This window comes from Prinia subflava, chromosome 21, assembly GCF_021018805.1.
Source record: "Prinia subflava isolate CZ2003 ecotype Zambia chromosome 21, Cam_Psub_1.2, whole genome shotgun sequence".
Classification (NCBI taxonomy): Eukaryota; Metazoa; Chordata; class Aves; order Passeriformes; family Cisticolidae; genus Prinia; species Prinia subflava.
In genome coordinates, this window is record NC_086267.1 from 881,085 (window position 1) to 892,099 (window position 11,015).

At 59.5% G+C, this 11,015-nt stretch overlaps 1 protein-coding gene across 3 annotated transcripts; it reads right to left on the bottom strand.

Annotated features, from left to right (window-relative positions):
- Nucleotides 1-663: 663 nt before the first annotated feature.
- MFAP2 (microfibril associated protein 2) lies at nt 664-10,545 on the bottom strand. 3 transcript variants are annotated; one of them, XM_063417116.1, is made up of 9 exons: nt 10,506-10,545; nt 5,243-5,327; nt 3,078-3,164; nt 2,425-2,451; nt 2,271-2,357; nt 1,493-1,534; nt 1,232-1,319; nt 1,059-1,132; nt 664-841 (listed from the first exon to the last, which is right to left on the bottom strand). In XM_063417116.1, exons 2-9 carry the CDS (start codon nt 5,277-5,279, stop codon nt 738-740), a joined length of 546 nt encoding a protein of 181 aa, XP_063273186.1. In that variant the 5' UTR covers nt 5,280-5,327; nt 10,506-10,545; the 3' UTR covers nt 664-737. The 3 variants fall into 3 exon arrangements, with proteins under 3 accessions (XP_063273186.1, XP_063273185.1, XP_063273184.1); XM_063417115.1 differs by lacking the exon at nt 10,506-10,545 and adding an exon at nt 9,119-9,589; XM_063417114.1 differs by lacking the exon at nt 10,506-10,545 and adding an exon at nt 9,008-9,106.
- Between the last annotated feature and the right edge of the window lie 470 nt (nt 10,546-11,015).

Sequence of the window (11,015 nt, forward strand, 5' to 3'; positions counted from 1 at the left end):
AGGGGACCCCAAACACCGAGACCCCAGCAGAGACCCAGGCACTGCCCTTCTATGGGGGAACGGGGGTACCCCAAACCCACCCCAAACCCGCCCGAAACCCACCCCAACCCCGCCCCAAACCCACCCAACCCCACCCCAACCCTTTAGTGTCTGTCAGTGACCCAGACCTTGCCCCAAACATTTCCGTACCGCGCTGCTTCCTACAGGAACCGCCCCAAACTGAGCCCCACAGCCCCCAGCGACCACCCCAAATTCTGCCCCACCCCCCCAAACCATGGTGTGCAGGGCTGGGGATTGTTCAAATAGTCAGAACCCCCCCAAAATTGGGAGTAATGCCAGAGGAAGGAGTCAGGAGCCCAAAATTTGGGAATAATCCCAAAGGAAGGAGCCAGGAGCCCGAAAATTTGGAATAATCCCAAAAGAAGGAGCCGGGAGCCTGAAAATTGGGAATAATCCCAAAGGAAGGAGCCGGAGCCACAGAGCCCCTCCCGCTCCCTGCGGGATCCCCCGCACAGGGGCCGGGGCTCGCCTCCGCCACAGAACAGAGAAAGGCACAAAAATAACAAACCCCCCCAGTTTTAATTATTATGTGCACAAAAAGAAGAGGAATTCCGGGATCTCGGGAAGCTGCTCGTTCATGCACGGTATCTCCAGCGGCGCGGGGCGGGTCCGGAGCGGGGCCGGGGTCCCGGGCGGGGTCCCGGAGCGGGGCCGGGGTCCCGGGGCGGCCCCGGGGCTCAGCAGCCGCCGCAGCTGCGGGCGCAGGAGGCGCCCACGCTCTGGCAGAGGCCGCTCGTGGCCATCACCCCGCACTTGGAGAACTTGTCCCGGCACAGGTCGGCTGCGGGGAGCGAGGGATTATCCCTGGATAGCGGGAAAACTCCGGGAGAGCAGCGAGGGACCCCCGCCCCCCGCCCCAGCCCCACCCCAAAGCGCGGTCCCGCGCTGCTCCGGGGGTCTCTGGACCAGCGGTCCAGCGGGATTTTCCCTCCCCAGAATTACGGGGAAAGGGTGATGTGGATGGGGACGATCCCGGCTTTTCGGGGTGCCCCTCTCACCTCGCAGCAGCTCCTCGTGGGCGCACACGGTGCGGACGCAGATCTCCTTGTTGATGACGTAAACCCGGCGGAGGCTGGAAATTTTTGGGATAGAAAGGATGGGGGTGTGAAGCAGAGCGGTTCCCCAAATCCCCGCAGGGATCAGCGAACGCTCCCTCCGCACCTCTACGCACCTGTAGAAGCAGATCTCGTTCAGGCACTGCTTGCAGGGCTTGTGCACGGAGTAGAGCCGGGTGCAGGGGTACTGCTCCTCCCGGCAGTCTGCGGACACCGGAACCGGGAATTCCCGGGAATCCTCACCCAGAGCTTCCCCCGCCCCGCCTGTCACCTCCCCCCGCCCCGGCTGTCCCCTCCCCGGGGGCACAGCCCGGCTCCAGCGGGCACAGGGCGGGCCGAGCCCTGCGTGGGGGTCGCGGGGTGGGATCGGCACTCACCGAGCGGTCCCGGCTCCGTGGGCTCTGTCTCGGGCACCGCGGCTGAGGGGGGACAGGGGACAGGGGACAGGGGGCACGGGGACAGGGGGACACAGACACGGGGACAGGGGGACAGGGGGACAGGGGGACAGGGGGACAGGGGGACAGGGGGACAGGGGGACAAGGGGAAGAGGGGCAGGGGGACAGGGGACAGGGGACAGGGGGACAGGGGGACAAGGGGAAGAGGGACAGGGGGACAGGGGACAGGGGACAGAGGGACAAAGGGACAAGGGCACAGGGGAGGGGATTTCAGGACGCGGCAGAAGCCTCTCCCTGCCCTTTCCCTGGATTTTAGGGCTGGAGCATCCCTGGCACCCCCCGGGGGAGCTCAGCTGGGCTGGGGGTGCAGGGGAGGGACAGAGAGACCCCAGCCCTGGGACTGGGGGGCCTGGGGGAACTGTCACCCACCCCAGGGACAGTTACCCACCCCAGGGACAGTCACCCACCCCGGGGGCTGTCACCCACCCCACGGGACTGTCACCCACCCTGGGGGCTGTCACCCACCCCATGGGACTGTCACCCATTCCAGGGGCTGTCACCCACCCCGGGGACAGTCACCCACTCTGCAGGGCTGTCACCCACCCCATGGGACTGTCACCCACTCTGCAGGGCTGTCACCCATCCTAGGGACTGTTACCCCCCCATGGGGATTGTCACCCACCCCAGGGACTGTCACCCACCCTATGGGACTGTCACCCATCCTGGGGACTGTCACCCCCCCCCGGGGGCTGTCACCCACCTGGGGTCGGGGCCGGCACGGTTTCCTGCTGGGATTGCTGCTGGGATTGGAACCGGAACTGCTCCTCGGGGGCTCGGGGGGTGGCATCTGCAAGGAGAGAGCCCGTGCAGGGACAGCCCACGCCCACCCCAGCGCCCCGCCGGGAAAAACTCACCGTGGTATTCGTAGTAGTCCTGAATTTCTGCGGAGAGAACAGGAACAGGCTGAGCGGGGGTTTAGGGAGAAAACTCATCCCGTGGGGAGCAGGAAATGAGATCCTGGAATTCTGTGGTGGGCCAGGAAAACTCCCTCCAGCCACCCCAGGGATGAGCCTGGGCCACTTCCACCAGGTGGGGATGTGGGATGAATACAGGTTCAAAAAAAAAAGGATAAAGTTTTAACAAATAGTTGGATAAAGGTGTAATAATGAACTGGATAAATGATTAATAAAGAATTGGATAAGATTGGTTTTATAAATAGTTGAATAAAGGTATAATGAAGAAGTGGGTAAATGTTTAATAAAGAATTGAATAAAGGTTTAATAAAGAATTTGGTAAATATTGAATAAAGAATTGGATAAGGGTTTAATAAAGAATTGGATAAAGGTTTAATGAAGAATTGGATAAAGGTTTAATGAAGAATTGGGTAAATGTTTAATAAAGAATTGGATAAAGGTTTAATAGAGGGCTGTGGGAGCAGAGGGAGAAGATGGGAAGGTTGGGAATTCCAGGGGCGGGAGGACAGGGCTGGAGCGAAAGGAGGGATCGGGGGTGGGGGTCTGTCGGGAGGGAGGGCAGCAGGGAGGGGAGGGGCGGTCCCAGCACTCACCTGCCTGCTGGTCGTACTGGGAGTACTGGACGGGCTCGGGGTAGGTGATGCCCTCGAATCGGCTGTACTGGCCCTGCACCAGGAGCGCTGTGGGACACGGGGGGGTCAGGGGGCACCGACACCCCAAACAGGGACTGGGGGTTCCATGGACACCCCAAACAGGGACTGGGATTCCCATGGACACCCCAAACTGGGACTGGGGTTCCCATGGACACCCCAAACAGGGACTGGGGGTTCCATGGACACCCCAAACAGGGACTGGGGGTTCCATGGACACCCCAAACAGAGACTGGGATTCCCATGGACACCCCAAACCGGGACTGGGGTTCCCATGGACACCCCAAACAGGGACTGGGGGTTCCATGGACACCCCAAACCGGGATTGGGGGTTCCCATGGACACCCCAAACCGGGACTGGAGGTTCCATGGACACCCCAAACCGGGATTGGGGGTTCCCATGGACACCCCAAACCCCAGACTGTGGGTCTCCACGGACACCCCAAACTCAGGACTGGGGGTTCCCATGGACACCCCAAACCGGGACTGGGGTTCCCATGGACACCCCAAACCTGGGATCCAGGATTCCCACAGACATTCCAAACCCGGGATTCAGGATTCCCATGGACAGCCCAAACCCAGGATTTGGGACTCTCATGGACAACCCAAACCCAGGATCCAGGATTCCCTCAGACACCTCAAACCCAGGATCCAGGATTCCCTCAGACACCTCAAACCTGGGATTTGGGATTCCCTGCTCCCACCATCCCAAATCCCACCCCTCTGTCCTCAGGGCTGTGCAGCCCCAGGAGAGTGGGAGAAGGATTTGGGATGCTCAGGGATGCAGGAGCAGCCCCAGCCCGGGGTTCCTGCAGCATCCAGGGGATCCCAGAGGTGATCCCAGAGGATCCCGGCTACCACAGCCCTGCTGACCCCAGGGATGCTCCACGCCCCTGTAACCCCTTGGAGCTCGTCCTGCTGTGGATCCAGAGGGGAAACGGCTCCCAGTCCAGCATGGAAGAGTTGAAGGGATCGGAATTCCCGGGAAGGGCGGGATCAGGCCGCCCCACCCCCAGGCTGCTCCATCCCTCCGTATCCCGGAGACAGGAGCATCCCTGGGCCGGGAATGCTGCCGGGGGGGCTTTGAGGCTCCTGCCCCCCTTCCCTCGCCCCCGTAATGTTTTCCATGTGTCCTCCAGCCTTTGTGTGGAGCCGGTTTCACCCAAACTTTTCCTGGCTCGGGCTCCATCCCCTCCCTGCTCGTTTCCATCTCGCCTCTGCCAGCCCCCGGGGGGTACAAATATCATTTTCCTGGATTCTGTCCCGGTTTTGTGCCAGCTCCGTGTCCCCACGGTGTGAGGGACTCGCCTGGTGCCTGGTGGCCCCTGCTCCAAGCCATTCCCAGCCTCAAGATCAGCCCAAAGTGGGATTTTGGGGGAATTTTGGGAATAACGGAATGAGTGACGGTGTAGCCACCTAAAAATCACTGGGAGTTGTGGCCCCCTCCTGATCATTCCTCAAATGATGCTTTGGTACCAAAAATTAACACTTTTTGCCCTAAAAATGGATTTTTGGAGGCTGTGATCCCCAAAATGAGACTCCAGAAGGTAAAAATGAGGCTTGGGGCCAAAAAAATTGAGTATTTGGGTCTACAAACAAAACCTCTAAATCGGAGGCTTTGGATTTTGAAAACCAAACTTTGGGCCTCAAAAATTAGGAGTTTTGTCATTAAGATGAACCTTTAGACCTCAGAAAGGGAATTTGGGACTTAGAAATGAGGATTTGTACCATTAAAAATGAGGTTTTTCAACCACAAAATCAGAGCTTTGGGCTTTAAAAGTGAAGATTTGGGACCTAAAACTTGGGGCTTGTGACATAAAAATGAGGTTTGGGGACATTAAAATGAGGGTTTGGTATCTAAGAGTTAGGGTTTGCAACATAAAAACGAAGTTTTGGGATGTAAAAATGAGGCTTGGGGACACAAAGAAATAGGTTTTCTGCCCTAAAAATGGGGTTTAGACACTGAAAATGAGAGATTTTACTCTCCAGATGTGTCCTGGGGTTTGAAAATGAGGAAAACCGGTAAAAATGGAGCCGGAAGCTGTGGATTTGGGCGCTCTGAAGGGTGCGGGGGTTCGGGGGTGTCACCGGGGCCTGGGGACACTCACCTGGCAGGCACAGCACCAGGAGCCCCGTGGCTCTCATCCTGCTGGAACGACGGGCGGGAGCGCGGCCGGGACGCAGCCGGAGGATCTGGATGGGAACAGAGGGGTTTCAGAGGAAGGGGACACACGGGGACACTGCCCCAGGGCTGGCTCCAGAAATATCCCCCCGTCCAAATCCTCAGAAATCAGGGAATTCCCCCAAAAAGGCTCCCTGCCCACTCCTGGGGGATTTGCAAGGACCAAGCCCTGGAGTGTCCCGCGGGCAGAGCAGGGAGGGGAAAGGTTGGGATGTGGGATCACTCCCGGGATCACTCCTGGGGTGTCGGGATCACTGCCAGGATCATTCCTGGGGTGTCAGGATCACAGCCGGGGTGTTGGAATCACTCCCGGGATGTCAGGATTGCTCCTGGGGTGTTGGGATCACTCCAAGGATCTGAGATCACGGTTGGAATGCCAGGATCACTCCCAGGACCATTCCCAGGATGTCAGGATCAGTCCAAGGATCAGGGATCACAGCAGGGATGCCGGGATCCCTCCCAGAATGTGGGAGGTGAGGGCCAGGCCCCCCGGAGCGGAACTTTGGGGTTCCTTTCCCGAGTTTCCAATTCCTTGGGAAAGGAGCTGTTTTGGGGGGATGCTATGTTTGCTCGGGCATCCCCTAAATCCAAAGGAGGGTGGGATTTGAGGAGAAAATCCCAGATTTTGTGAAGAATCCCGTGGGGTTTGGCGGCCTCGGGCGCTGGCGGCGTCCCGGCATTTTCCAAGCCTGCTGTTCCTGGTGGGAAGAGGGGCCAGGGCCTGGAGCCCGGCGGGAATGCCAGCTGCCCTTCCCCCCTTCTCCCCATCCCCAGCCAGCTCCAGGGGGAAAATTGGGGGGAAAAAGAGAAATTCTCCCCCAAAGCTCGTCTGAAATCCAGGAGAAGGAGTTTGGGGATGAATCCCGCCGGCATTCCCGGCACTTGGATGGGGAGATCCTCCCCGGGCTCTCCCGGCTCTGCTGCTGGAACAGGGAAACTGAGGCACTGGTGAATGGAGCCTTTGGAATCTCATCCCTGCGGAGCGGGAACATCAACCCCCGGGAGAGCTTCCCGGCCCAGATCCCGGGGGGAATGCGGCTCCAGCCCCGCAACGCTCGGGAAGGGTCAGTGGCACCGGCTGCTGCAGCTCCGGGGTGTGGGATCTTCCAGGGATCCCGTCCTGCACCTTCCAGGGATCCCATCCCACTCCATCACCAAGGTTCCATTTTCCAGCCACCCCAATCCCTGGGGACACTTTCCAGGACCTTGTCCTGCCCAAGCCCAGCCTGTGGCACCCTCTGCTCCTCTCCACCACCACCACTGCACCCTGCAGCCCTTCCCCCACAGCTCATCCACAGGAATCTCATCCTCCCCATTCCCAGGACCGGAGCACTGCAGATGCTCACTCCAGGCCCTTCCCAGCTTTGGGAATCCAAAGTCAGTCCCTGCCTGGGCTGGGGTCACCACGCCCAGGCCTGGCTGTCCCTAGGTGGGACAGGTCCTGTCTGTCCCCACGGCCCGGGAGTGACACGGACGGAGCCGGGCTGGGAGAGTCCCGGGATAAAGGGCCTGGGGGATGAACAGGACCAGCGGAGCCTCCGGAGGCTCTGCCTCGGATCCAGAACAGCACCGGGAGCTGGGCTGGGGCTCTGCTGGTTCTCCTCGTGCTGGGATCCGGTGGGATGCCAGTGCCGGCATCCTGCAGATCCAAATAATCCGGATTCAGTGCCTGGATCCCAGCAGGGAGGGAGAGATGGATGATGGATGGAGGGATGGATGGATGGATGGATGATGGATGGATGGATGGATGGATGATGGATGGATGGAGGGATGGATGATGGATGGATGGAGGGATGGATGATGGATGATGGATGGATGGAGGGATGGAGGGATGGAGGGATGGAGGGATGGAGGGATGGATGGATGGATGGATGATGGATGGAGGGATGGATGGAGGGATGGATGGATGATGGATGGATGGATGGATGGATGGATGGATGGATGGATGGATGGAGGGATGGATGATGGATGGATGGATGGATGGATGGATGGATGGATGGATGGATGGATGGAAGGATGGATGGATGGATGGAAGGATGGATGGAGGGATGGATGGAGGGATGGATGGATGGATGGATGGATGGATGGATGGATGGATGGATGGAAGGATGGATGGAGGGATGGATGGAGGGATGGATGATGGATGATGGATGGATGGATGGATGGATGGATGGAGGGATGGAGGGATGGATGGATGGAGGGATGGATGGATGGATGGATGGAGGGATGGAGGGATGGATGGATGGATGGATGGATGGATGGATGGATGGATGGATGGAGGGATGGAGGGATGGATGGATGGATGGATGGATGGAGGGATGGAGGGATGGAGGGATGGAGGGATGGATGGATGGATGGATGGATGGATGGATGGATGGATGGATGGATGGATGATGGATGATGGATGGATGGATGGAGGGATGGATGGAGGGATGGATGATGGATGATGGATGGATGGATGGAGGGATGGAGGGATGGATGGATGGATGGATGATGGATGGATGGATGGATGGAGGGATGGATGGACAGATGGACTCCACCCCCGGAGCCATTGCCCGCTGCCCTCCTGCCTTCCCAAGGCCACGGCTCTGGAGTGCCCTCCCTGTCAGCCCCGTTTCCAGCCTGCACAGCTCCTCCCGAGCTCCAGTTCCCTGAATTTCCCCCAAGTCTTGGCCGGAGCTCGCAGCGTTTGGCCGCGGGACGGGGACAGTCGGGTCACGTCTGCCCCGGTGGCGGCGCCAGCGGCTGCTCCCGACAGAGACCCCGGAGCCACACCGACGTCTCCACAACGTCCCCACTACGTCCCCTGATGTTCCCACGATGTCCCCAGGGCCACCGAGGCCGGGACACAGCCGCCCCCGCCCTCGTTCCCCGTCCTCCGGCGCTCCGGCTGCTCCCGCCGGGAGGGCCCCGTTGTTCCCCCTTCCCTTCCCCGGGCTCCGCTCCCTCCGTGCAGGGGTCCCGCGGCTCCGACCGCGCCAGATGTTTTTGCAACTGCACATCTGGGAACAATCAACCCCGGAGAAAGAACACCACAGTCCCTTTCATTCTGCTAAACCCCACCTTCCCCCAGCCTTTCCCCCCTCCCCCAGCTTTTTTTCCCCCCCATTTTCCTTTCTTTTCCTTTTTTTTCTTTCTTTCTTCCTTTTTTTTTTTTTTTAAAGCTCTTCTGTTGCCAGAGAGTGAGAGAACAAAGGGAATATTAAAGGAATCCAATTTTTTTGGCCCCCGACCAGAGGTAAAGCACTCGGTGCCCCCGTCGCCGTTTTCACACATCACCTTTTCCTCAGGGCCCCGTCCCCCAAAATAAATCGGAATAAAAGATCCCTTTTCAACGACCTCTTTCCAGGATGGAAAAGAAAAAAACCCAGCCAACAAACCCACAGCTTCCTCCAGGCTTTGGGGTATTTTTAGACTTTTTGGAAGTGGTTAAAAATCCCCAACAACTGTCAGGCCTCAAAGAATGGCCCCCCTCCCCCCCCGGCTGCCCTTCCTTCAGCACCCCAAAAATCAAGGGCGTTTGGCTTTGTGAGGTTAAAGAGTTGAAAACAACTTTTCCAAGCTCTCAGCTGATGGAGTTTTAAAGGTGATTTCACGAAGCCCCCGAAATGGGGGCTCAGCCCTGTTTGCTGCTGGGAGGGCTCCCCGGAGTTCCCGGGAATAGAGGGGGTTTCCCTCGCCTGCTCCTTACCAGTGAGTGCCGGCTCTGCCCTCGCCCACCGCCTCGGTCTCCTCGCTCTGCTTCCCCAAAACTCTTGAAATGAGAGTAACAAAAACCAAAAACCCAAAAAAAACCTCCTACCTCGAGCACGGGGGATCCGCTGGGTCCTAAAGCCACACCTGAGCCGGCCCCTTCCTCCTCCCGCGCTGCCTGGGAGGGGGAAAACCGGGAAAACCCACAAAGAACCACCAACAATCACCCGGGAGAGCGCGCCGCTGCCGGGGCGCCGGGGATTGTTGTTTTTTGGGGGCTTTTCCCGGTGGGATGAGTTTTAAACCCACGGAGAAGCGAGGAGGGGGGAGGATCCCGCGCGGGGTTTGTGGGGCTGCAGGGAGGGAGGGATGGAAGGAGCAGCTCAGGGGATTTTTTTCTGTCGCCTCGTCAGCTCCTGGAAAAACATCACCGCACCCCCAAAATCTGGGATCACAGCACCCCTCCCGATCCAGGGGTGGATTCCGATCCCCCCAGCAGCGAGGATGCTGCAGCCCCGCGGGGAGTTTATCCCGGGATGGAGCAGGAAAAGGACCCAAATCCCCCAAATCCCGCTTTTCCCACCCAGGCCGGGGCTGCCGGAGGCTCTGCAGCCCCCGCTGCCGGCCTGGGGCCCCTTTCCCCTCTCCTGGCGCATTCCCGAGGATCCCGGCGGGATCGGGATGATCCCAAACCCCCCGAGCTCGGCACGGACACGGAGCCAGGGCTGGGGGTGAATCCTGCGGGTTTGGGGTGAAAACCCAGGAAAGGAGCAAAGGGAGGGCGCTGGGATGGAGGGAGGAGGTCTCTGGAGACGGGAATGGGGACGAGCAGAGGAGATTTTCTCCCGGGGGATTGGATTCCGAGCAGCCCACGCTGGGTTGTGCCGAGGGCTGAGCACCAGGACAGGGTTGAGAGCTGCAAAACGCAGGAAAAAAGGGATTTTCAGAGCAGGATGAGGGGCAGATGGGGCTGGACGGTGCTCCGACCTCCCCTCCCATGGTTTTCCAGGCTGAAGGATGGATAAAACCATCCACAATACCCCAAAACATTCGGGTTTCCAGGCTGAGGGGTGGATAAAACCACCCAAAATATCCCCAAAACTCTCGAGTTTCCAGGCTGAGGGATGGATAAAACCACCCAAAATATCCCCAAAACTCCTCAGCTGCCCCCACCGAGCCTCTGCCGGCCCCAGCTGCGGCGTTACCCTCATCCCAGCCCTGTTCTCCTCCAGCCGGGGGCAGGGGCTGCCTGTCAATAATTAAATGAACTTTACGAGCCCCCGGGGCCGGGAACTCCCTCCCGACCCATCCAAGCCAAACACCCCGGAGCGCGCGGAAATTCCAAGGGGGATTGAGGCTCCCGGGCGCTTCTGCTTCGAAAACTGCCAAGAACGGGCAAACCCCCGCGAGGGTTCCGAGTGCGGAGGGTTTTTCCAGGCTCGGGAATCCTGGGTTAGCAGCCGCAGCCTTGGCCGGGCCTTCAGGAAACCTCTTACCTCTGCTTGTGCCTCATTTCCTGACCTAATCCCGCTCCCCGGGGCTGGGAGGCGCCGCCGGCGCTCGGAGGGGGCTCAGACTTCCCATGGAAGAGAATCCCTGCAGGAACCAGCCCGGGATCCCGGGGGCAGCTGGAAAAGCCCGGGAGGGGATAGGGGCAGTACAGACCCTCCCCGGGGAGCTGCTCTTCCCCTCGGGGATGCGGCGTCTCCGTCTCCCGGCTTTTCCTCGGTGGAAGGAGCGAGGTTTCGGAGTCTCGGCCAGGACACCTGGGCTTTTCCAGCTATTTTCTAGGAAATTCCAGCTGGAGAGAGGTTGTTTAGCCGAGTTTGGGCTGCAGGAATCCCAGCGGTGTCATCCCTGGCTCCAGGCCCTGCTTTCGAGCATCGAGCCCAGCGCTTTCCAGCCCAGCCGGGAACGAGTGACCCCGAAACCTCTCCAGCCCCACGGATACCCACCCGTGCCACCCCAAACCCACCCCCAGCGGGCAGCACGGGCCAGCAGCCAAG